The sequence below is a fragment of the Toxotes jaculatrix genome, chromosome 2, assembly GCF_017976425.1.
Source record: "Toxotes jaculatrix isolate fToxJac2 chromosome 2, fToxJac2.pri, whole genome shotgun sequence".
NCBI lineage: Eukaryota > Metazoa > Chordata > Actinopteri > Toxotidae > Toxotes > Toxotes jaculatrix.
In genome coordinates, this window is record NC_054395.1 from 20573264 (window position 1) to 20600394 (window position 27131).

At 41.4% G+C, this 27131-nt stretch overlaps 1 protein-coding gene across 1 annotated transcript in view; it reads left to right on the forward strand.

The window, feature by feature from the left end:
• The first annotated feature begins 2054 nt into the window (after window positions 1-2054).
• Window positions 2055-27131, forward strand: part of samd10b (sterile alpha motif domain containing 10b) — a 48469-nt gene continuing 23392 nt past the window's right edge. The window contains exons 1-2 of the mRNA XM_041055976.1: window positions 2055-2171; window positions 22501-22685. Of these exons, the coding sequence (XP_040911910.1) occupies window positions 2159-2171; window positions 22501-22685 (198 nt within the window). The 5' untranslated portion in view covers window positions 2055-2158. The remainder of the gene's footprint in view (window positions 2172-22500; window positions 22686-27131) is intronic.

Here is a 27131-nt window from a genome sequence, read left to right on the forward strand (position 1 = left end):
ACTTCTAAATTAAGCTCTGTCTCTCAGAGAGAGTGCATGCAAATGCCTGTCTCTGCACATGTATAAAAGTGTATGAGTGTGTATGTGTGGGTCAGGGTGAGTGAGTAGTGCTTTTAGTTCCAGTCAGCATGGGTTCTGGTGAAGCCCTGATGAACCGGCTTCTCCTTTGTTCCCCGTTTTTCACTCTTTGATGATCCTGCACCTGGGCTTCGAGGAAGGCTCTCATCTTCCAACACAGACTGATGGACTGTCTTGAAGTGTTTCAGGGACATATCTCCTCAGTGTTCTACAATAAACACCTGCTCTGAGCAGCCTGCATGTATCTGAATGCCAGCAAAATCAATTAGCTGTGTATGTTATGAGATTACATTGACAAAGATGTGCTCACAACCTGCTTCCCAAATTCTCTACTTTGAAGTGAAGCTCGGCTGTTTGACAGGCAAACAGTGATGGACGTGGGTGTCTACCAGGGGACGGCTGTTTTTAGGCTTTTCTGTAAGCATCCAGTGGAACTCCTCCTCGTGCCTGCTTCAGAGTTTGTGCAAAGACTGCGTGTTTGCATAGATGGTAGCCCACACATGCTCTCAACTTTTCTAGTGTTTCACTGAAGCCCATCACCTTAAAGGGGCAATCCACATAATTTTCACAAATGTGTGTCTTGAGTCATACTAGGGACTAAAAGTCAGGATATCTCAGCCTCTGCTGCGTTGGTTTTCATCATTCTTCTTTTTAAATTGGATTTACACTTATATTTGAGCCCCATCTTTATGGAAGTGCAATACTGCATTCCATTATGTGACAGCCTGGATCTTACTGTCATTTTTTAAAATCAGTTATGACTATTCATCAATATTTTACTCACCACCTCTACTGTAGAGAACTGGGAAAATTTGGGGTGAAGTGCAAGCCGTTTGCAGCTTTCAAATAAATAAATAACAGAAATCGTCTTTGTGTCTTTGAGTAAACAGAAAGTCTCATGGCATAGCTGATCCATACTGCCAACTTACAGGCTGACTTATGTGTGATATTCATGAATTCATGCAGGTTCATTTTAGCTTGTTTGCATAGTATTGCTCAGTTTTCAATAAAGGGAGCCCTTACACATATTCCCAGAAGAATACTTCCTCCATTTACTTTCCCTGAAAGACAAAGTGTTTTAGAAGATTTCTGTTAAACTGAAGATTGCGCTCCTTGCCCTGACTAACATTGTTCTGCATTGTGGAGATTTTGCAGCCTGTGGATGTGGACGTGGTGACTAAAATTTTATCAGATCAAAAATATAACAACAATTACACCCAGGTTCACAAATACTGTAATTTCCCCTCAAGTCACAAATGTTCTGGTTTGGTTTTGAAAGTGGAAAAACGTGGACTGGAGGGGCAGACACAATTACTATAATGATACCCATGAGAAACTGTCTTTGTATTATTTGTGTGGCTCTGTCAAATCACTGGCTATAGTTTCAACTCAAAGTGACTGCAGTAATAAATGTATTTACCATTACACTTGACCCCACAATTCAATCCTCCCTGTATAATAGGGCAAAGTACATTGTATTCTATTCTATTCTAGCAACTTTAATCTGACGTTATGTTTGTGGCATTTCCTCAGTTTTAGTATCATTCATTAAAGTAATCAAATTGGGAGGTATGCCAAATGCTATACTCCTCTAGGCTATGTGTATAAAAATAAGTATTGATAGCCTCTATTGTAGCCTATGGTTGCCATTATATTAATAAGGGGCGTGTGAGTGTGTTTGTTTGTGCATGAGAGAGAGAGAGAGGGGGAGAGAAAGAGAGAGAGCAGTATCTTGTCTGTATCCAGTAACAGCTGGTGTCGGGGCGTAATGACCTTTTGTCTCCCGGCGGTCAGGTACGGAGAGGGGGGCGGAGATTCAGAAGGAGCCGCTTCATATCGGACTGGTCCCGGCGTCCCGGACAACAAATGGCCGTGAACCGACCGCGAGGGAGAGTGTGATCTGGGTTTCTTTTCTCTCAGTACGACTCCAGTTTAGAGCTGTCTCCATGCTCACATAGTAAGCGAAAGAGGGCAAGAAGCGCTCTTTTATCCTCACACGCTCACAGTAGATTTTATTCGTCTGGCAGAAAAATGGGAGAATCCTGTTGACACCACGGAGAGATACACGCTGAGACCGACTATGGCTGTGGACGGTAAGAGCGCTTACAAGGCTGCTCCTTTCACCAAGGCATCCTAACAAGCCCCACAATATTCATACAGGGACTTCATTTTCAAATTTAAGTTCATAGTGACCTTAAACACTTTGGGATTTTTTTTTAAAATCTCATATTAGACCTTAGAAATACATATTAATGCAGTATTTCCACATGGGAATGTGCTTATTTTGAAATTTAATCATTACAAAACGGAGTTATTGGTTCATCAAAAGCGTTTCTGCTGTAAGCCGCAGTAAACGAAGCTGTAGAGACAGAGCTGTTCAGAATTTCCTAGATTTCGGAGTAACCTAGGTTATCTGCAGCAAAATAAATCACCAAAGTTGTTTCTGACTGGATTTCAAACGCTGTCAAGATGAAGTGCGAATTCTCTTTTTTTCCCTGTAATGTTAACCTGGATTTGACATAATCCACTGTGAAACTTGTCAGTGAAAAGCATCTACAGATAAATGTTTCATTGATGCAATGTTTTTGGAATATTTACATAGTCTACAAATCCTTTGGTTTATAGGAAAGAGAAGTATATTGCAAGTTCAGTGTTTCCCATGGGTCTGTTTACTCTGTGGTGTATATTTGTGGGACAGCACCTGGCTCACCTGGATAAATTACAGGAAATATTCAGCTCAGGAGCAGAACAGTGAGGCAGCATTCTTTGCTGTTCATTCTTTTGTTTGACTAATGATGGAGACAAAATGGTGCAAATAGATGTGCTCCTCTACGCAAAAATAAACATCATGTTCTTATATGTATGAAAACAAAAGAGTGGACCCCAGGACTTGACCAGGGTGTGTTTTGCTTCCTTGTTTCTTTATTTTCTTACAGGATTTTACTAGTGATGTAAGCAAAACCATAACTAAACTCACACCCTAACCTTCATGCAAACTATTTTAGAAAAACCATTGTCAGAAAACAGTGATTTTTCTTATTACATAAGCAAAAATTACATTGAAATTTTCTAAAGCCCACGATAACATCAAACAGTCCAAAAACCAAACGAAAAGATATTCCTTTCATTGTGATATTAAACAGAGAAAAGCAGAAAATCACTGTATCTGAGAATCTGGACACAGAAAATGTTTGATGGTTTTGCTTGAAAAACGACTGAAACTCTTTTGATTAGCAAATTACAGTAGTAGCCGATTGATCTTCTATTGAATGATGAATCGACACTAGTTTGGATTTCATGGAAAACTCCAAATTTCTGTGAGAGCGTGTCGACATTGATCAAACACTTCTCTGAAAGAGGTCACATTTTCTGCATCCTTGGCTTTAAACAAATGTCTGTTTTTAGGCCTCTTCTCCAGCTTCAGGGGACCAAACCCATTAGCCATTACGATACTGTGCATGAAAAGCTCTTCAGCAAGTTTGGATTGTTCAGACTGCTGTTGTTGTTGTGCTGCCCCTCTCTCTTTCCTGCGCTTGGCTGGCTGGTGTTTGCTCCAGGCTAACTAAGTTAAGTGAAGCCTAATCAGAGCCTCTCTCTGCTCAAGGGCAATAATGTGTGTGAGAGCGTCAGTGTAGTGCCAAGTGTGTTTCCCATCTGTCCTCTGTCTGCTGAAGCAGGTTAGCTCCTCATTAGCATGGCTGCAGGTAGGACACTCATTCAGACATGCATATATGCCCAGTGACACATTGGGCTATCTAATATTAATCCATAGTTTACTTAAGCATCATTAATTTACTCAGTGCCCTGGGCGTTGACACCACCCTGACTGTGTGCTGTGCCACTTAAACTTTAGTAATTGTTGGTCCAAAAAGACTGTAGCACTGTTTGCTGACACACACAGAGCTTGATTTACCTGTGGCGATGACTACTTAATAATACGCTTATTAGAGAAGATTTTAAAATATTTTAAATGTTTCATGTTATTTGATACAGAGCTGGATAACTGTTAAGTACTGGTGGTAATGTAATAGTTTAAAAAGTAAAATAAGTGTTGAAAAATGGACAAAGTCTTCACTGCATCCTCAAAATGGAGAAGCAGCAAAATCGCTTGTCTCCATACTTTACTCTGGGGCATGCTGGATCCCAGGTTGTCAACTGCATTTTAGGTGAGGCATGTACAGGATAATAGCTGAGTTGATTGGTAATATTTGCACTGATTTCCATTTGTCAGGAGGTTGCAGTTTCATTGTTAGCTATGCTGTCAGCTACAGGGCTGTGACACTATCAATTACAAGGGGCGATCTGCATTTTAAATGGTATAATAGACATTTTTGTCTCATCTTCATGTAAATTGTTGAGAGAATTACATTTTCCTCCTTGCTGCCTGCTGCACAGTGACTCACGCTATATAATTACGTTCCCCTCCGTGTCTGGCTATTCACAGTGGATGAAATTCATCAGATGTTTTCTCAAATCGCCCAGGACATCTGGCTGTATTGTCATATCTGAGATAAGCAGCCGTACAAATGATGCTACTGGGCCACCGCATTGTCCAGTACACAACATCCAGAAGCAGGAATTTTTTTTTCAGAGGAGGAAGCTAGAGAGAGCAGCACGGTTTATCCCCTATTCACATCAGGAATAGGCACAGGGGCAACCCAGTTTGTGAGCGTTGCATGTGTGTCCTCTTCAAGAGGCAGGCCTGGCTAAGCTCAGCATGCTGGACATCCAAAGATTTGGGATGGTGCTGAGGATGCCAGGGTGGCTTCCAACCATCCACATACGGCTAGACACAAACAAAGAGGGAACTGCCGTGCTCACCATGAAACTGACAGGCCCACATGGAGACGGGCACACAGCTGGATTTCACTCCAAAAACAAGCCATTTATTTATCTCAACGCCCATGTCTCTCATCACATGTGGGTAGACAGTCCACTGTAGGAGGGTTGATAGTGTCTATTTGTTGCCTTCATGATGGACATGTGAGTAGGAAGGGGGGTAACAGATGTGGAGAAATGTGCATACAGTAGATGTCTCTCACTAAAAGAGGATTTAATAGGATTTTCTACCTTAAAGGACACTGAAATGACATAAAAACAGACGCCTCTTCTAAGAAAAGTATTACTGGTATTAGAAGAGAATATATGACAGATTTCTTGCTTGTAATCAAATTAGCCATCATCAGTTTATCACAAAATTTACAGCTGTCTCTCTTTTCTTGTTGAGTGATCTATTTTGTTTTGTTAAGCCTAGGAGCTGTTGTGGTTAACCCTTTCCTCAAAACCACCACAGCACACACAAACTCACCCTTTCTTCTGATCAGGTCACACAGTCGCATGCTCATTCAATAATAAATAATTACCCCTTTCCAGTGGGGCACTCCTGCTATACCACAGGATTCCAATCTATGCGTGTGTACGTGTTGTGGTCCGTGTCTGTGTTTATGTTTGTGTGTGTGCACATGCAAATGAAGGGGAGCCAGCACCTTAGTGGGTGGGATGATGGGGGAGACGGTGGGGGTGTGGAGTGTTAGCTTTACACAGACAAATACACCCTTTGTTGTTTTTCTGGCGTGTGTTACGTCGCCTGCTGGAGACAGCGTCCATTTGGCGCATTTGGTGTCAGTGCCAAATGTGTTTCTGGCCTCTGTAGTTAAGTAATATGGTAATAGTGTGTTAACCCTCTCACTTACAGCGGCACAGTGGGGGTCGTGTGTGCAGTTTTATGTGTGTGTGTGTGTGTGTCTTGGAGAGAATGCAAGCTGTTAACCTCTTTCCCTTGTCCATCATCATCCCCTGCTTCCTCACAGCAGGGAGTGTGTCACTCAATATAATGCATGGAGAATCCTCTTGAACACACACATACACACACACACACACGCACACACAGCCCTGTCATCCATCATCAAGTCCCTGATCCGCTGCAGCTCAGCAGCTGCACCTGGGCTGAGCCTGTGGATTTTAGACTCACAGAGAGAGGAATAAAGACAAAGTGGACAGAAGAGGAGAGGAGACAGAGAGACGTGTTTGTGTAAACTGGTACAGTGTCTAAAATTCTCAAAATGCATTAACATCAGTATCTTAAAGGATATATTTTTGCTCGTTACAACTTATTATAACGTAGCTCTATGAGAAACACAAGTTTTCAGACAATTAGACAAGCCAGCAGTTTAGCCAGGTTATCTACACCAATTTACTTGGGGGTAACAACAAAAGTGAGTGCACCTGAAGTACTGGTAACAATCCCTTATTAGACCTCAGTTATGAAAGTTGAAGTTGAAACAGGAAATAACTCTGAAAACTTTGATGGATGTTTTTGAACAGAGAGTTTGGGTAATGATTTTAGTTTGGCTTTGTTTGCTCTTCTAAATAAGTCTAGTTATGTTTCTTGCCCTTTCTGACTTCTTTTTAACAATGCTGCCACGTTTCCAGATCTTGGTTATTACACTGTTAAGAACAAAGGTTATTAGTGTATGGAATTTAGGCTCAAGTTGCAATAAACATGAATTACCCTCGTTAATTTTGTGTAATGCTGTACTTCAGGGTGAGGGCACTTAGACTGCTTACTATAATAGCAATACTTTAATCAATTTATTCAAACTCAGACATCCATTAGAGAGTTGGTGTTGATGGAGGAGAACATTTTCAATGAGTTATTGATCTAATGGATTTGTCAAGTGGTCCTCTTAGACCAGCCGCCAGCTGCTTTGACCTCTGACCCATGGTGTTGGACTGGGATGGACAGAGGATGATTGAGTAGATAAACATTTACACGCTGGTCCTACAGCAATTTTAGAAATTGATGAAGTGGTATAAGAGGAGAAGCCAGTTTCAGTATAAATCAGCAGTGGATTAAAAGGAGCAGAGTGCGGTGGATTTTGGATTCTGTTCTGAGGCGTCACACCTCAACCGTCTCATCCAGTCTGCCCTCGCTGCTAACCTTGCCATCCCTATAATACTTTGAGAAATGACAAGGCCTCACCGTTCTGATCCAGTGCCCTTGTCCCGGGTCCGACTTCTCCCCACCTTCCCCTCCTCCCTCTCTCCTTCCTCCTTCCTCTCCTTGAATTAGAGTGCGCACAGGCCCATATCCAATTTCTCTTCTTTAATTAGCCTTCTGCGCAGAGAGAGGGATCAAGGGAGAGGGGCTGAAAGGGTGTAGGGATGGATGAAAAAGAGAGATGTAATTTTTCTGAAGGATTGCTCTAATTAGGTATGATTTCATACAGGGGTTGTATCCCTCATGTACCGCACTGTTGTTACTTACTGGCTTAATGCACATAAACTCAATCGCTGTCTGTCTCTCCATCTCTTCCTTGCTGTATTTTTCTTCCCACACAAGCTTAATCAATGTAATCAATGTGTTTTGGCCTTTGAGATAAAGCATTTGTGTACTTTTGTTTTAGGCTATTATTATATTAGTGGAATTGTAATGACTCAATTTACCATTTATGAATATTGTCCATTGTTGCTCCCCATCATTACCATCTGTCCTGAGAAAATGAGATAGCTCCAAATGTAGTGAGGCCATGTTCCGCTAATATCTTGTGTCCTCAATCTCATCCTTGGCCAGATGTCTTTCTGCCTGCAGTTTCAAGGAGAGCAGTGAACCTCTTCCCCCACTCGCTATCCTTCCCATTAGAGTCTGCTAAACAAACAGTCTAATTAAGTGTGGCCTTGTGCAATAGGGTAAGCTCGGAGCTTTTCACTCTTTGTTAATAAGTTGGCCTGCTCCTCCTACCCAGTGCCAGGGGTCAGTGGCCTGTGGTACAGATTGCCCATTAAACCAAATGGCTAATGGCTGCAGCTACACCCTAACAAGGCATACATCCTCGCACACTCAGGAGCGCAAGTCACGTTCATCCACTCGAAAAGCAATTACACTGCCACTCGCAATCTAGGAGCATGATCTGTGGCAGGTTTGATCTGCATGTGAGATAGTTTATATGCATACACAAAACTATCTGAGTATGTGCGACTTTCTGAAATTGAACATGCTTTAGACTCATTCCAGCCATCGTTCATACCTCATCCAAAAATAGAAATCAATTTTGCTTTCTGTCCTCCCCTCTTATCAGCGTTTTAGCTGTTCCCTTTCTCTCTGCTCCTCCTCTTGCTGCTCTAACCTATATTTCACACTTTTTAAAATCATCCTACTGCCATACGGCTCACCTTCTGTTGCATTCCTACTTCTCTAACCATATTCCACTGTCTTTCTCTCACCCCTCCTGCTCTGTCCCCTGAAGTGTGTTGTAATAATGTCCTGTGAATATACAGTTCTGACAGAGTCTATGGCCTCCGCTGGCTGTCACAGTGCTGCTCAAATGGGCCCTCAATTTACCATGTCAATAGGCAGCCAAGTGTCAGCGTGTCAGCTCCACAGCTGAGGTGGGGAGGAAGAGTTGTTTAAATGCAGCTCAACTCTTTGTGCCTCTCTTTAACCCCTGGAACTAATGTTCTCCCTACTTTTCTGCATTTTCTCTCATATTCTCTGCATTTGTTGTCAGTTTTCAGTATTTCCTCTCAACTGCACTTTATTCCTCCATCTCATCATCTTATTTTTTTTTTTTTTGCAACATTCCTCTTTCTCTCACTGTGCTCTCTTGTTATCTCCCTTTGGTATGCCTTTGGAGTTACATCTAAATAAGAAAAGCCCTTCCTCAATCACATCAGTCCCACAGACCTTTACATGCTCATTGAACGTGAAATATTTTTTACCTCACAAACATTTCCCTTTTTCACACTCACTGAACCCAGGGGAGGCTCTGGCTTAGATATATAAATAAGCCATATGGTGCTATCAAAAAATGCCTCACACCATGGAAAATGCACATTGAACATGCTCAGACTGTGTTGATATTTTTGAGTAGTTTAATGTGACATGAAGGTTTGTGTTTGCATGTACATGTAATCTGATTTTCTGCCTTCAGCCACGATTAAGAACTGATTCTGGCTCTGAATTTTTTAATGTCACAGCCCAGACAATGTCTTAGAGGCTTAACCGAAGAGATCCCTTTTAGCCCAAATGTAACCAACTACTTCATCTGCCCCATCCTGATTTCCTATGAAATGTTTCATTCTCAGAAAGAGATTACTGGTATGATACCAAATTCAGTGTCTTATACAACATCACACATCAAATTTAATATATATTTAGATAAAAGAAAGACAGATTTGTGGTTGTATTAATCCTTTACTTTGGTGTTTAGCTTTCTTTATGTCAAGTGGTGGGAAAGCTGGCTGTGACTCTGTGCACTCTTTGTGTACAATAATGCTCTTTTGAGTGTCTGCACCCTTTTGACCTGATTTTGTTGAAATCCATTGAGACATGCGGCTGTTGTACCTTATCCGTAGATTAGGAGGGATTTGTCCCATAAGAGTCAGAGATAGAGGCAGCGAGGTGTAGTTGCCTAAGTGCAGCATTGGTCACAAAGGCTGTGGGACTGAAAGACAGAAAAATCCTGGAGTGATACAAGTACAACCATGTAGTTTTTGACTCTGTACAAGCACCTGGGGTATTGTAAGACTTCTGCAAATCTTGACAGCTGCTTTAAGAAATAAACTGCCATCAGTTTGTCAAGAGTCCCAATATATCACCCTAAAAGCAGTTATTCCTTTTCATTCCGCTTCATCTGGTTTTGTCTTGTCCTCCAGTCCTGTTACGATTCCTTTATGGAACTTCGCCCCAGAAATAGTTGTTATATTGAGCTAGGAATGACAGACGTTAAAATGGAAGCAAGACCAAACTATTGTCGCGGGAGGCAGCCAAGGTTACAGGGCTGTCAGTCAGAGTTAGTGGGGGCGGGCTCTAAGCTGTCATCCCAGCGTTTCTGTCTCACCCTACATATCAGGTCACTGGTGCTCTGCAGGCTTTGGGACTTGGCAGGAGCAAACACACACACACACACAGGCACACATACTTCTGCACACATAGCTCAAGCTTAATACGTAGAGTTTATGCACTTGTGTGCACATGTATTCACATTCGCACTGGAGAGCTGAGTGTGACACAGAGAAAGATTTTCAGCTGAGGAAAAAAAAAACTGACACAAGTCATGTATTAAGTTTGCAAGAAAACTCTTGTCTCTTCAGTAGATGGAAAAAGGGCTTTTCAAAATGGATCACAGGAGATGAGACAGATTTTAGGAAACTTTTGAAACTGGTTTAGAGGCCTCTGTAATTGGTGACAGCAGAGAAAAGCACAGTCACTGTACTGAGGGATATCAGGTTGAGTCTTGAAGTGCACCTAATTTGGTTTAAAGTGAAATAATTAAGCATTAGATAATAAAGCTCTTCTCTCTTGTCCTATCTAAAGTGAAAATGGCTCACGATCAGCCAGTACATTAATGTGAGTAGATGTAAGGGCGCAGACATGGCGGTGTGTGTATGTGAATGTGTGTGACATAGAAAGAGAGAAACCGAGTAAGCGGGGTTGCTCATGCATGTGCTATTAATGCCCCATTGTTAACATGATGTGTCTGTGGGATAATTGGAGTGTGTTTAAGTTTGTGTGTGTGTGTGTGTGTGTGTGTGTGTGTGTGTGTGTGTGTGTGTGTGTGTGTGTGTGTGTGTGTGTGTGTGTGTGTGTGTATGTCTGTATGTGTGTGTGATTGTCTGTGACGTCTGAGTAGCTGGGTGATAATAAGGAAATGGTTCAGTGGAGTGGAAGAGAGAGTAGGAATGAGAGCTGGTTTGGCAGAATTACTAAAATCACTGTGACACACACCATGAGAGGTGGCAGTGTCAGTGTTAACAAGCCAGTACACACACACACACACACACATGCTGAGGCTGATTAATTGGTGGGTCTCTATGAGGAGCCCAGAGGAGTCTCTACTACATTGTGCTGTCTATGAAACATCTGGCGTCATTAGAAGTCAACATTAGGGGAGTTATCAATAGAGAGCTAATAGTGTTTGAAAACCTGACATTGATCGGGCGCTGTGATGTATTTGCCACAGAAAATGGGTAAAGGAAGTTGGTTCTAAATCACCTAATTAAATTCCCCTATTACTGCAGCGACTGTTTGTTAAAAGATTTTCTATTGTAGCTGTGGATGGGAGACTGTTCCGCTAAGTCATATTGCTGTGTGATCAAATTCACAGAGCAACAGGCACAGAAACATTCTTTAGATGCTCGTTCTCTGTAAGATAAGATATAAATCCGCCTCTGTGCTTGTGATATGAACCACAGCTAATTATTCTTTTTGAAATAATTAATAATTTAATCAATAAAATGTCAGAAAACAGAGATAAATTAATATCCCTTAATTTACTTGTTTTGTCAAACCAACCATCCATACACCAAATTTCTGTATTTTCAATTTATAGCACAGAGAAAAGCAACAAATCCTCACATTTAAGAAGCTGGAACTTCAACATTTTGGAAAACGCTTATTTGCTTTCTTCTGGAGACCTAGATTAGAACAGTGATAAGTGGTATCTATCTTTTAATCATGTCTGTATGATAAATATAAAGCTACAGCCAAGGGGAGTGTTCATTTAGCTTGCTCACCCCAAAGACTGGAGGACAGGAGGAAAGAGCTAACCTGAGTCTCATTTTAGCTCACTAATTAGCGTGTTATAGCTTGTTTGTTCAATCCATACAAAACATGAAATGTAAAAACAGCAAGCAATTGTTCACCAAATTGTTATTTTTATATTTTGGTTTTTGTATGGATTAAACAAACAAGATATCATGTGTTCATTTACAGATGCTGGTAGGGTAACTCTAGATTCATACAGACATGAGACTGGTGTCATTTCGTCTTAACTTGTGGAAAAGAAAAAAGGGGAATAAGTGTATTTCCCTAAATGCATCTTTTAAAGAAGTTAAGAAAACCATGAAGAAATGGGTAAAGAGCGCAGTCAAAAAAGAAGAGAGATGAATGAAAGGCTGTGTGTGTATGTATGTTTAGAGTAAAGGACTATGACGGCGAGGGAAGTAGAAAGATTCCCTTGAGATCTTTTGGCCTGGACAAGAAGCTCCTGCTGGGACTTTATGTGTATTGATGTGTTTGTGTGCATGTGTGCATAAGGGCTACAAAGAGCTTTGATTCTCTTCCCCCTTTCATCCCAAACTGCCCGCTTTATGCCAACTGCTGTTTGCTATGTTACCTGACAGTGCAGCCTCAGGAAACCATGTGAGTGAGCAAGAACAAGTGTGTGTGTGTGTGTGTGTGTGTGTGTGTGTGTGTGTGTGTGTGTGTGTGTGTGTGTGTGTGTGTGTGTGTGTGTGTGTGTGTGTGTGTGTGTGTATGTGTGCGTGTGTGTGTTTGTGGAGGAGAGGTAATTGGCATGTCCATCTGACTGAAAGTCCTGGGCAGTGCAGGAGTGGAGCTGATAACATGGCAATTAAGCTGAGAGAGACAGACCCACAATCAGCACAGCATGCTGCTGAGACCCACAGAGACAGGTAGGACTGCAGGGAGTGAATACAGATACAGGGAGAATGGGCGAGTGCCCCCAGGTGTGAGCTAATTTGTCTCACTGTTAGACTGAAAACAAGGAAGCTCCTGAAGGGCTTGTACCAAACATGGCTGACTGTATTGTGCACACAAACCATTCACTCTCCCACAGAAAACACCTGCTGCTGCTGCAGCTGCTGAGAATATCTTGGTTTTGTTGCATCTTTTTTTTTTTTTTTTCAAAAGCAAACAGCACAAATTAAAAAGAAGTAGAGCGCTGGTGAAGTTTCGGGTCTGCGTCTTTTGTTGCCTGTTGAAATATTCTTTGGAATGCATAAAGGAAGTAGAGCAGAGTTAGTTTATGTCTCTGTTTGATAGTTTTTGCCAGTGGCAGTGCTGCAACTCTCCACTCACCTGTCTCAGTGGTATTGCCAGAGCCTGTCTGTGTGGCCCCCTGCCACGACCTTTACATCTTCTTCCCGCCTTTCTTTCTTTCTTTCTTTCCTTCCTTCCCTTTAAGCAAAAGATTAGAGGCAGCCTCCTGGATCACATCACACGGGACCACAGCAAACATTAAAAACTTAAAAGCACTGAGTCATATTTCAGCTGGCTGACAGAAGTAGTACCACCACCACCGCCACCGAGTTGCTGTTTCTAATCATTCATGCTGCTTATGAATCTACAAATTAACTCCCTGTCTGCAATTTTCATTCTCTTCCTATCTACCTCAGCTTCAAATTCATTGGCACATTTCCCTTCTCTTTTCTCGCTCTCTGTTTACCTCTCAGCTTCTGTGGAGCATTAACTTTTATCTTTTTTTTTTCTTTTCCCACCAGCTCTCAGCCCATTCTATAAGCCTATTTCCTCCTCTTTTCATTCCTCTTTATCTTCTTTTATCCCCTCATCCTGGTCTCTTTGTGTGGATGCAGGGATGGCGTAGAGCAGATTATCAACTAACTCGACTAACGGTCATTTACTCACTTCATTGTTTGCAAACCCCTCGGTGCTCAGTAACCTTTGTGTTTATTTGTGCGAGTTTGTGTGCGTGTGTGTGTGAACATATACATTGTGTGCCATCGACTGGTTGTTATTTTTGACACGCTACATTGCTCAGACATTTCTTCTCTAATATGTCACAGAATTTATGAGCAGTGACATACATGCACAAAGTACGGTACTTGTGTGATAGTCACGGCTTTAGGACACTCAATAAAGTATTGAGTGCTGAACCCCTCCACATCCCATTCTCTCACCAGGCCACAGCATGAGTGCACCGCATCGATTTACAGACCACATGTGACAATCACAATGAACTGTAGTCCATTCTCATCACCGCTGGCCGCTGTGTGCTTGTGTGAGAGCCAACTTGTACACAGGCTCCACTCGGTTCACTCTTGGGAGTTTAACCTCGGCAGATGGCAACCATCTCCTTGTGGGCAAATGCAAAGAGTTATAATGTGAGAATATAAGGAGTTGGTTTCTCTATGGTCAGCAGAAAGAGTGTGGTGGATCCCTGCCGGACGGCCTTGCAGGCTATTACTGAAGGTATTTGTGTTGCAAACAAAAAAGATGCCATTTTGTGGCATGCTAGCTAAGTTGCTTTTGTAAGTTGCTTCTTTGATTTCAATTTAGAGAAAAAAAGATAATGGTAAAGCCTGTTTGTCTGATTGCTTCAATCACTTTAGGCTTCATTAGCAGACCATCTGGCTTATAGCTTGTGGTTCCGAATGATCGGCTTCATTTGCACTTGAATTCAAAGGATTATTTTGATATTGAAAGGCATGCAGACATTGTTTTTGTGGTAACCTGCTAAGTAACTAATTTCTTGCTGTTCATTCAGCGTGTGCCTTTATCAAGGCTGTTGTGCTAAGATGGAATTGGAGTATTTCAGAGCTTTAATATTGTGTACCCAAACATCCGTTAATCCAGTCAGACAGAACATTTTGCCAGTCAGGGGAACAGCTGTAAACAAACATTAAATATTTAAAAAGCCAAGCTTGCCTAAGCTGAGAAGTTATGCGCTTCTGTTCATTTCAATCCCCACATCATTCTGGATTCTTTCCAGTATAATACAGAGGAGGACGGTCTGCATGACAGACAAACTGTGAGGACATTTTAGATCACAGCATGTACTGAGAATTGAAAGCCAGAAGAATAATGCGTTATTTTTATGTGACAGCTGAAACGACTGTAATTCAACACACACAGACACACAGAGGAACACAGTGCCAGCATTCTCTCACTTTTATTAAATGAAACATCAGAAATCTTGAAGTTGTGAATCTGACAGGCAAAGTATACAATTTTTGATGGGATCGTAAGTTCTTTTCTAAATTTGTAAAGCATTCAGTCAGTAACAGAGACAATATAAGGCAAGAAGCTAGTTTGATCAGTTAACTTCTTGCATTTGACCTTTCACAGTATTGAATTATTCAACCAATCAGACCGGTGACAATTTAGCCTAACCTTTATGCTGCCTGCCTGTGGATGCCTCTGACATGTAAATTTAAAACTATTTAAACATGTATAAATTTATGCTCTGCTTGCCTCTCGTGTAATTTTCCTTGTTTCATTCGCTATCCCCTCTGATGCCTTGATTCATTTCAAAGTCCTAACCAGGCTAATTTGGATGATATTGTCAAAGGTTTTTGTTATAGTGATAACAGAGTAGTGTGTGTGTGTGTGTGTGTGTGTGTGTGTGTGTGTGTGTGTGTGTGTGTGTGTGTGTGTGTGTGTGTGTGTGTGTGTGTGTGCGTGGACAGATTGATCATCTGATTACCTGGCCAGTTAGGGTGGCTTGTCAAATAATAATTCAATATCTTATAAACAAGATCAACACAGATAGTGTGTGCCCTTGAAGCTCTCAGGCACTTAAAGCTTCATAAGAAAAACACTGATGGCTTTTTTTTCACTGTGATGGATATACTACAACTTAATTTTGCAAATGCAGTTAACTGGAGCTTGTGCTGCTGCTCTGTATGTGGACTGGAGCACAGTTTTCAGGGTCAAAGCAGCCAGATCACAACAAATCCATGCAGTAGTTAGTAAATTCCAAATCCTACTGCAAATGAAAAATGTGTTTCAATTTCAATACATGTGGAGATTTTGCTTAACCCAAAACCAAATTTTTCAGCAAGTGTCTTACTGTGAGCGATGGAGTCATGGACGTGGACACAGCATTTTCTGCCAAAATATGAACTTTGTTCTCTCTCATGATTTTCTGTATGAGCTGCTTTGTCCGTGTTCTTCTTACTGGTTTGAAGTTGGAAAAGGGTGATGCCATGTATTTCAGTGCAGCTTAGAGGATTTAGCATCGTTTTATGTTGTTTCAAAATGTGAAGATAGTTGTTGGGTTGTTTTCTCATGATGCCAGGTCACTGTCAGTCAGTCCTGATCAAACCACACCCACACAGTCTCATTAAAGGAGATTAGCTGAATTCTTCAGTGTTGTTGTTATGTTCAATGTTATAAAAGATGTCTAGCAATGCTTTTTTTAAAACTTTGAATTTGATTGCTTTTGTTGGTTGTTTGTTAGTAATGAATATGTAATGGTACAGAGAAATACTAATCCTACAAATAACAAATTTTTGGCCCCTTGGGGGCAATGGAAACAAATTGTGAACAACATTATGATTAATTTGGATTCATGTTTGTGACTTTGGTCCAGTATAATCACAAGCTGGGTGCTAATTCTTTCTGTATATATTCTGCTATTGGTGCTGAACAGGCAGTGTACAGTGGGTTTTAGCTATAGGGTGAACTGGAATTCTCTGTAAAGCTCCATAAAGCCGAAGGGAGCTGCACATCCAGGTGATAATTCTCTGTGGGTTCATTACTAAAAACAACCCCTTTCACATGGTCACATTGTTTTTACATTTTCTTGTTAAGAGAAACATCAGTGAGGTGTGTTTACAGGACAGGATGGCTTACCAGTACTAGGAAGTATTAATACCTCATTACACTGGTTATTATTATATTTTTTATTTTCAGCTAGCATATACAGGTTTTGTTAAAGAAGGATGCATATAGCATGTAACTGGAATGCTCCACAAACCAGAACACCAGATTACCAAGTTACTTGTGCGTGTGTACAGGCCGACATTGATCTTGTCTGTTCCCTAGTTTGATCAAGCTTGATCACACCTCACATCCTATTACTCGACCTCGTCCCTCTCCTCCTTCTCCTGCCTTCTCCTCCCTTCTCCTCTGACATTCGCTCTGAATTATCGATTGTCAGTGAGATGTAATCTGTCCTGTATCATCATGAGGAACTTGGCTGTGAGGTGGAGAAAAATAACAGAATCACATGATCTCCATAAACCTCGGCATTTCGCTCCCTCTTTCTCCTGGTGCAATTAATATTAATGTTCTACTCTAAAGCGTAATTTGTCATCTATTCTCCCTTTTGTGACCCGTCATCTTATTTCTCCATCTCTCTGTTCCTACATTTACCCTGGGCTTCATGCTTTCATCCTCTTAAGAGGGCATGACCATGTCAGACCTCTGTATCCCATCTCTTTTTCTGTGTCATTCTTCCTTCTCCTCTTTTTGTGTGAAACATGTAGTGAGTTCCTTTGAGCAGGAGTGGGTATGACAGCCAGTGGCCTCGGGTGGAAGAGTTAGGTGGACTGTGTGTGCATGCCTGTGCGTGTGTTTTATCTAAAGTGATCTGTAATTGTATGTTCTCTGACACCGTGATGGATAATCAATAGTTCTGTCTGTCTCTGTGGAGGTGCGGTGGGGGCCAGAGTGAGAGAGTACAAGAATAAAAGTCATCCTGTCCTAAATGCTGGACCAGTGTTGTGTTTTTTTTTTTCACAGCACTGCCTAAAGAGAGGAAGCCAAGGTCGGCCTGGCATTTCTCATACCAGCCTTTGTTGCTCTGTGCTCTCAGGGTGCAGTTGGACTTCTACAGTGACTATCAGAATCATAAGAGAAATGCCAACTGCACCTGTGTTCTGGGCTATACTGTCCATTGTGAACCTTAATTGCCCTGCAGTTCGAATCCAGAATTCAGCCTCAGTCCACATGGCTTGCATGTACTGTCTCTTTGCGGGCATTATTCAGATCCAGTAGCCTAAACGAAAGCAGACAGGGATTATACAGATGTGTGGATATGTGAGTCCTCGTGCATCGTGGCATCGTGAGTCACATTCACGTATGCATGAGCATGCCGGCATTCGCTAACACACACAATCATACACACAGATTTAGTTGGCATTTCCCTCGTCTGTGTCCTGATGAGAGTTGGTGTGTTGTTATCTTCAATCAGCCTGCATTGTGGATGTCCACTGTTTACTCCCATTTCCCTATCTGCGCGTTCCCATGACACTGATAGTTTGTGAAAGGTAAACCTCAGCCCCAGCCTCTGCGACAATGTCTCATGTCAGAGTGGATAATAGACTGCAATGCATCATGGGAAAAAACCCTGGGGTCTTGGGTTTTATATTTATTTTTAAAGCTGCAACCAGATTCTTCCTTTTTTACCCCCTGCTCTTGAAAGTGGAGTAATTTCATGGCTCATTCCTGAGGTTAAGACCGGGTCTGGTGGAGTAGAGGAGTTGTAAATAGCTCTTTGCTTTACCCTCAACATACTATAGGACCAACAAATCTGGATCAGCAGTAGATGTATTGGTGGAGCTGGCAGCATTGGTCTGTTTGATGCTATATTTGGACTCCAGGTTTAAGGTACATTACAGAGGCATGAAATCTGCATGATGAAGTTTCACCCTCTTGCAGAGGGAATGAGAATGACTGTTTTTTTTTTTTCCTCTTTCAAATAGAGCTTACACTGCAAATAGAAATTTTATCTTTGAGTTGAATAAGAGGTGGTCAGAATGGGGAGGGAGTTGATGCCGATATCATGCTGCTGAAATACACCATCACACCCTCTCTATGATGCCTGAAGGTGGATTAGCCAGACCACTTTCCTCATAAGAGGATGAGGCAAACACACACACATGCGGCCCTGAAGTTGATGCCAAGGTTATGCAAAGATCAAACTTCTACAAAAAGCCTACACAGCAAAATAGTCCACACGGACTAATTTAGATGCTCTCTTTTGAAGTCAAATGAGTAATGTCCAGTGATGCCATGTTAATCTACTGTGGGATTTGGCTTGGAACGACCTTCCAGGGTGCCGTACCTAACAGCTTAATTACCTTTTCAGAAGGGAATACCTCTGAGATTTAGCAGCCACTCCGCACAGCAGATATGCTGCTCAGTCAAGAGCAGGTGATATGAGGTTACACTTCACTGGGCTGAGTCTTATTGACCTACCTACCCTCTACACACACACACACACACACACACAGACGCAAACACCTGTCTGATACTTTGCCCTTGAATTTGGCACCTCTTCCACCAACAGTTCTCGCTTACCTTTTTTTCTCTATCTGTATCTGAAGTTACAGGATCCTGAGCTTTTAAACATGCACTGCATCACTGGGAATCTTATTTCTTTTTCATTCACTGACTGTAACTCAGAAGATACATATCATGCTTTTTACTTTTCATCCTGCCTCCCTCCATCCACCCTCCATCATCGCTTGTCTTCTCTCCCCTCCCTCGACTGGAGGTGATAAAAGTCACTGGCAAGGGCAGCGAGAGATAATACAGCACCAGTTAGTGATGAATAGGATGGAGGAGATTTGGTGGTTGTCCAAGCTGATCAAATGCATGTTGAGACAGACAAGGAAAGGTGACAGATAACCCCTTCTGCTTAATGGTAAAGATGGTAATCATCCTAGATCACAAAGATTCATATAAGGACAGTGAGTTTAAGCACAACTAAACAGCTAAATCCTTTCATTGAGTCTCACCACAATATACTGCATTTGCAGTTTCTTTAAGCTTCATGTTTCACAGAGCAACCAGCGAAGGCATACGTTGCAATGTCATTTCAAAAAAAGATGTCAGTAGGACGCTATGTAATCACTTTTGGCTGATTCTAAATTCTGAGCCGTGTCTTGTGCCAGGAGGTTAAGCTGACCGAGTCCATTAAAGCTTGCGGAATGAGCTCTTTGTCTTCGTTTAATGACTGCTGGGGGTGGCAAGGTCTGGCGATGTGGCAGAGATTGAGATTTCAGTGGAAGTGGGAAGTCATGATGCTACACTTCTTCATTTTAAAAGTAATGCCCATGAAGTGTTGGGTGGTCTCTGTCTGATAATTGGAAAGCTCTGTCTTTAACAGCTTGTGAAATTAAGTTGTTTCGTGGTCTATTAATGTGTCTCCCTCCCTCATCCCTGAGCTCTTTTACCTCGATGCAGTTTGATCAGTTTACTGTCAGTTTGCATGGATCAGGAGCTAATTTACAGCACCGCTCTGCCTCTCTCTTTCTTGTCTGTCTTGCTCTTGCTTTTGGGCTTTCTCTTGTCTCTTTCTCCGAGATTGGCAGGTCTTTAGGGCTGCAAGGAGCTTAGCTTCCGTATCTTCCTTCTGTCCCCTCCCCCTCAGTCTGACTGGCAGTAATTACATCAGGGTTGGGCCTAGTTTATCCCGACAACCCCAAAGACCTGACAACCACAAAGAGAAACACTGAGAGAGAGAGAGAGAGAGAGAGAGAGAGAGAGAGAGAGAGAGAGAGAGAGAGAGAGAGAGAGAGAGAGAGAAATAAAGGGAATCAAGAAGGATGCTGCTGCATAAGAAGATACAAAGGCAGCAACATATAGACATGAGGGAGGCAGGAGTGAAGCACCAGACAGGGGAGCACAGAGAGAGAAAGCCGCATATGAGGCAGAACAGGTTACACATCAGTGATTCCTGACAGGCCTTTCTTCTTTTTCTTCTCCACACTCTTCTTCATGCTTCCATCATGGCTGTGCGAACTCTGTATTCTCCGATGCTCACTTGATCAGACTTCTGGGTTGAGGAAAAGTGTTCTCTGACCTCTCATCTGCAACCACATGTTTCCCACAAGCCACTGCTGTCATACAGCAGGTCTCAGTGGTCTGTTGTGCAATTCTAAAATGGGAATAGTCCAATACACTTGTTTTCCCTTGGTGGTGGAAGGAATGGCAGGTTTTACATGTTTTACTTGTTTTCAATTCTATTTTAAACCTTAGTTATATCTTCAGGCCTGTTCACTTCTCCTTTTTTGTAAGTGGTATGGGAATATCGGGCATAGCCACAGGGTCAAAAATCAGAGAAAGAAACATAAAAGAGACAAATGGGTGGACATATTGTAAAGACCTTATATAACTTTACACAGGGAACTCACATAAATCCGGCCTCTCTTTTTATACATTGCCTACTGTGGTTGCTGCATATGCTGTACATATCTTAGTGTATTCATTTCACTCTGTTCATCTGTTAATACTGTTAATATTGCATATATCTTAGCATATTCATATGTATCCCTCACTATAATTTATATATCACTGTACATATGCACATTACTCTGCACTTTACTGCTTTTTGCACTTCTGGTTACACGCTAAATTGCATTTCATTGTCTCAGTACTTGTACTCTGTGCAATGACAATAAAGTTGAATCTCATCTAATCTAATTTTTTTTTTTTTAATCTGGTCCCCGAGGAGGTGGGAGGATGAGAAATGAAGAGTCATTCGTGGGAGATGAAATGAGGCTTTTCTCAAATAACGTTTTGACATTTTTCTGTCGTGAAGAGGCTTTTTTTCATATTAAAAAGTAATGAATGCAACATTTATTATGCCTTGTTCCACTTTTAGCTCTATCATCAGCCATTCTGTCTCCGTCTCAATGAATGCGTTTACATGCACATACAAAACCGGGGATTTCAGAGAGAAATCCAGTACATAGTAATTGTAGAATTGTAGAATTGACATGCACTGCAACCCTGCTTTCACTCGCAGCTTGTTTTCAATCTGATTTCTCCTCTTGTGTGTTGTTGAACCAGTGATAGTACTGTATAGTTAAAGTTTGTTTACGGTGCATCATGCTGCAGCTCTGGAGTGTATTTAAACTCGAAAGGCTCTGAGAAAGAGCGTTTGAGCACAACTGTAACTTATTTATTTCAGTTTCAGTTTTGGATGGACTTGAGATTGAATTATTTTGGCACTAAAGATGTACCATAGTGAGTAATGATCTTTCCTTTCATCCCTCCTCTGCCACAGTGATACTCTCCCTGTCTGAACTCACATGCACTCAGGCTAGATTCCTGGTTAAGCATTGTATCCCAATGTATTTCTTGTGTACATTACTTGCAAACAGTAGTTGTTAAAAAAAAAAAAAAAAACAGGTTTTTGCAGAAAAGCGGACAACAAGGTTTCACTTTCTTCTGTGCATTCCCTTGACTTTTTTTTTTCCTTCTACTCTCTCCTTTCTGTTTTCTGTGGCTGTTGAGCAGTCATATTCTCTTTTATCATTCACATTCCTAATTACTGAGTAAGGGGAGCAGTGGCTTTAATAGATCCTTTTAAATAAATCCATTGTCACAGACAAATAATTACAATACAGTTGCCTGTTCATCTTGATGTGAATTGCAGAAGAAGCCACGTGGCTGTTCCTGAGCTGTACTCTGACCCTGCACTAACAACTTCTCTTCTTTGCTTGCTCACATCTGACACTCAGTCCTGGCAGGAAAAGGTGGAAGAATGGACAGAGGGGAAAGAAAAAAAAAATCAAATATTCATGATTCAGGATTTAAATAATCAAGGACTAATCTAGTGAGAGAGACACAATTCCAAAAATCATGCACTGCCTCTGTGAATATGCACTCAGCATAATTGGAGATCACAGTGGAGTAGCACTGCTGCCACCACCATCACCAAAACAGCCATCTGTTTGTAGCTCAGTCAGTACACAAAGCATGTAATCTGGAGTGAATGCAGCCTGTTAATCTCTTTGAGGATTATCAATCATTTATTTTGTTTATTTATTTATTTTTTTGTTGTTCCTGTTGCTCAGTTCATAGACAATGTGTTTGCAAACCCTTTAAACAAAGACAATACAAAGTGAGTGCTTATCAGTGTTCATTCTTCTCTCTCTGCTTGTCTCCTTGCTTTTCTCTCCTTGTCTTCCTTTCTCTCCTCTCAGCGGCGTCCAGCTTCAGTTTTTGCCGTGCCTCCCTGGAGCACACGGTGTCTGCTGAGGAGCTGAGCTACCAGCTGCCGCACCGCGCTGGAGGCAGCAACCTGACCTGGCACGACGGCCGCGGCCAGAAGACAGCACACACACGCACCGTCAAACTACTGCAGCAGCCCGGCACAGAGGGCATCCAGGTATAATGACGTCCACACAGCCGGATCACAAACAGTGTGGAGCGTTTTCACTGCATGTGAATGGCTTTCACATGTGTTTTCACTTACGAATAAAGATTACGGACCGCTAAAATAAGTCAGCTCAGGCAATGAGGGACAGCTCAGAATTGGGAAAGTTGGACCATAACAAACGTGGAAAGAGAAAGAAAACTTCTGAGGCCCAGCTCACTCTAGGTTTCACTGGTGAAGCAATCTGCAGTGAAACCGTTTGCGCATAATCTGCCGCTGATTTGGATTTTTTGAAAGGAATACATTTCAGCCAGTGGGCAATCACAGCAGCTTAGGAAAAGAAAGCATGCTTTTTTATATATTTTTTCTTTTTTTTTTTTAAATAAAATTTGAAAAGGAATATTTTAAGATTTTCCAATCTAATCACATTTTGCAGTAGCTTGGGGTCAGTTCAGCCAATTCCACACTCAGCTAGTGTTTCATCCAAGGGAATAAAAATGTTTTTCTGTCCCTCGGGACAAAACAGCACATGATGAAGACACACAAGGATATATATATGAAGATATATAACACCTTCTATAGCACAAAAAGCTGGAAAACTGAAGCAAATTTACTAAAAAGCTGTCAGCACTAGCTGAACCACTAAAGGTTCACGTGTGGTTTCAAAATCATGAAGGATATTATTCATTTATTGCATTTCTTACAGGAAACTATAACAAAGACTGTTCTGAGGCATTTGTGTAGGTATTTTAAATATAGTGACCATCTCTGGCTGAGTATTTCAAGTACAACTAACTTATTTCATATTGTAATAAGTTATAAGTAATATTACAATTTACTTGTATGATTTTGTATTAAATTACATCACAGTGCTGCATGAAATGTTTTAATGAAATAGTCTGAACTTTAAAAAAAGAAAAAAAAAACATTATTTCCCTTGAGGGGAGCTTTGCTGTAATTTAATATTGTCCAGTGTGAATTAACTTGTAGCTCATAAAAGCTATATGTTTTCAAAGTAGTGTCTCTATGTGAGAGAAAGACTGGTGCAATGAGGCCGTCCTGACTTGAATGGGGAAAAAGCCATATATACATACACTGTGGCGGGGATTCTGTTATCATCAGAGAGACAAGACAGAACATCAGTGCTGCATCTGTAGCTGTCAAATCTCAGCGGTAACAGAAAGTTTAATTGTTTTATCTTGTACATGATGTTGGCCGGTCTCACCTGAGCCTGTGGTAGATACCACTGGAGAGACAATGGTTATGTAACAGAGGAGTGGTACGAGAACTGTTACCTCATGGCTTGTGATGTAACAGTGCTTGTACAGTCCAAGGGAGCACATACTGCACAGAAAATAGACTCTTAGAAATTTACAGTTAATACTGTATGTGCTGTATATCTGAAAATCCCATTTATTCCACAGATGCACGTTTTTCCCCAAAACTCAGCAACAGCTTTAACAGAACTGACTGCTATAAACACTTAATACAAAAACCATTTCAGTGGTGACTGGGTGGTGAGGAATGTCTGCTTGGTGTCTCAGTGTCTCAGCAGTATAATGTAAGCATAGCAGCCTGAGCATCATTTACTTCCACACATCGCTCATGTGCAAAATGAAATCCCATCTGTGCAGCACCAGAGAGAGGCAAAACAAAGAGGGAAAAAAAATCTATTTTAAGGCATTCTGCCCGTGTTTGACCTAAAACAGCATATGACACAACAGCCTCCTTCCTGGCTCCTACTCCTCACATGAAAGAGAGCAGATAGCCCAGTGAAGGTCATTTGTTTAGTCTTTCCTCTGCCTTTAAGAAAGTTTGCTACTGTGAGGCTGTAAGATGTACATATGTACTGCAAGATTGTTCAATAATTCATAAAAGAGTGCCCCCTCAGCTATAAAAGCTATAAAAGGCTTAATAAAAGACGAGTGGGAAGCTGTTTCCATGTGATTACACAGAGACTGGATAATTAAACCTCCTCTATACCATGAGAAGTACGGCTTATCATTTCATTGTGGCAACAAGCCTCTTTATGCATTATTCAACAAATGGGTGAGCAGTCCAGCTCTCTCTGATGTGTGTGTGTCTGTGGATTCACAAAAAATTTTCAGCGTCCATTTGTGTATCTGTAATTTTTTAAAGTATTTGTGTTTATAGGAGTGCGTGTGTCTGTGTGTATGAATTGTGTGGATTGGTGTTTGTGCGTCCAGTTCTCTCAGGAGTGATGATTAGATTACTGTTCATTACACTGGTTGTGCACACATCAGCTGTAATGAGGGAGCCAGTTAAGTGAAACACAGCTCAGCTTCTATATATATAAGGTGACACTTGGGGAATTTTCCTTATCTGTTTAATAAAGCTGATATAACACATTATGCACTGCTATGCAAACTCCCATCTTGCACACACACACACACATACACACACACAAACACACACACACATACACACAGAGGGAGATATGCCAGTGCAAAGGGGGAGACAAGAAATACAGAGAGAATGGAGTGAAGACAGAAATCTTAGATATATTATTCTTGATCATGCATGCACAAACATGGAGATGATCCCAACACCAAACTGTTTGCAGTACTGACCAAAAGTGGGAACACATAAATGGGTGCAGATGTACCCATTTCCAACGTATGCTGCAAAAAGATCTTTTTTTTTTTTTCTTATTCACAATGTAAGAATGATTGTTGTGCAACAAAGTGTAGAAAACTACACCTTAAACAAGTTCATTAGCACTGGAAACAGGTGAAATAATGTCACCCAGTACTCGTAGTAGACTTAGTGACAGTTGAAATGATTAGTAAAAATAGAGGTTATATACATTTGTTATTTGTGTTTTGTTACATTGCTGCAGGTGGACCTGTATGCAGACCTATCTGCTAATACGAGTTTTCTAAATAATGAGTCATTGTGTAGTTGGTGCGCCCTCTGTGCCACCCTCGAATTGGCTTTTGTTTGGGTAGCCAGATGGGGTGAAGGGAGGGGTTTGTGGGTGGCACTCATTTTCCTGTCTGACACGCAGCTTGTGGTTGAACCTTTAGATGAGGCCGGGGAATGGGCTGAATAAAAGAGACACAATTTAGGAAGCAACAGCAGCCACTGTGCCTTCTTTTTCTGCATCAGGACCACAGAGTTTGTATAAAAAGGAAGGGCCTTATTCACTAATTTGCTATGCTGGGTGGGCGAAAGAAAAAGACTGGTCTGTGATTATTTTGCCCTCCTCATTATAGAACACAGTGGCTGACCTTCTTGGCTGACACCAACACAAAGCAGTGAAGTAAGGAGAGATCACATAACACACATAAATATACTACAAATATAAATATGCTACACAAATGGTATAAGATACATACTACATTTTTAAGGTGGTTTTCTCCTGTCGAGCTCATTATTTTATACACCTGTTGGAGGAATCCACCATTATTTACTGTTGTGATTTTCCTGCCTGTCTCCTTTGGTAATGCAAGTTGAATGTTGCCATTAAACTAGAGTTAGACTCTGTATGACACGCCATCATATTCACCAACACGTATATAGCTTATACTGTAACCTATATTGTTGTTTACATAAAGGTAGAGCTGCAACAAGTTAAGCTATACTCACTTTCCCATCAGCCTCTGCTGTACGTTGTGTTCAGTGCTAATTAGCAGATGTTAGCATGCTAACAGGCTAAAGTAAGATGGTGAACATGCTTTTTACCTTCGTGGTATACTAACATGCTAACATTAGCATGCTAGTATTGTGATTATGTTAGCATGCAGGCCTTAGCATTTTGCTGGCCTTAATGCACCTCTGTGCATTAGTGCAGTCTCACAGAGCTGGGAGCACGGCCGTACACTTTTAGTCTTGTTACAGTACATTTGATCTTTTAATTGAACACAACCACCGGCGCAGATTCATATTATCTGTTCAAGTAATTTCTTCTCAGTTGTGGGTGGTGGTTGCCACTGCTTTCAACAGAACCATTAAGACTGTCCTCAACAGAAAAACAACCACTATTGGCGGTTTCTTCGCAAGCATAAAACAATTTAGGTTTCTTTGAAATGTAACCTCATGCAAATAATGACTGTCCTCTCGCAGAAGGAAGTAGCATGCTGTTTTTATACCGCCACAAAGCCTCTGAATGAGGAATTACGTGGGTGGCTGTGCATGCTCAGTGTCTGTCTTTGACACCACAAGCAGCAGTTTGCATCACACCTCCTTGCAACAGACAGCACTGGTCTCTTGCTGGTTTCCTGTGACCCAGACCATCTGTAAATAACCAAGTACTTTAATTTGCCTAAACTTAACCAACCAATCTGTAGTGATAAAGGTGGCAGATCAGACAATCATATGAATTTTTTATGTAACTGCCATATGGGTAATTTTTGAAAGGCACAGAAAAGCATCCCGTTGCGTTATCATCCTGCTGATCGCGGCACCAGATCAGAAAATGCTCTTTTTTTTCTTTTT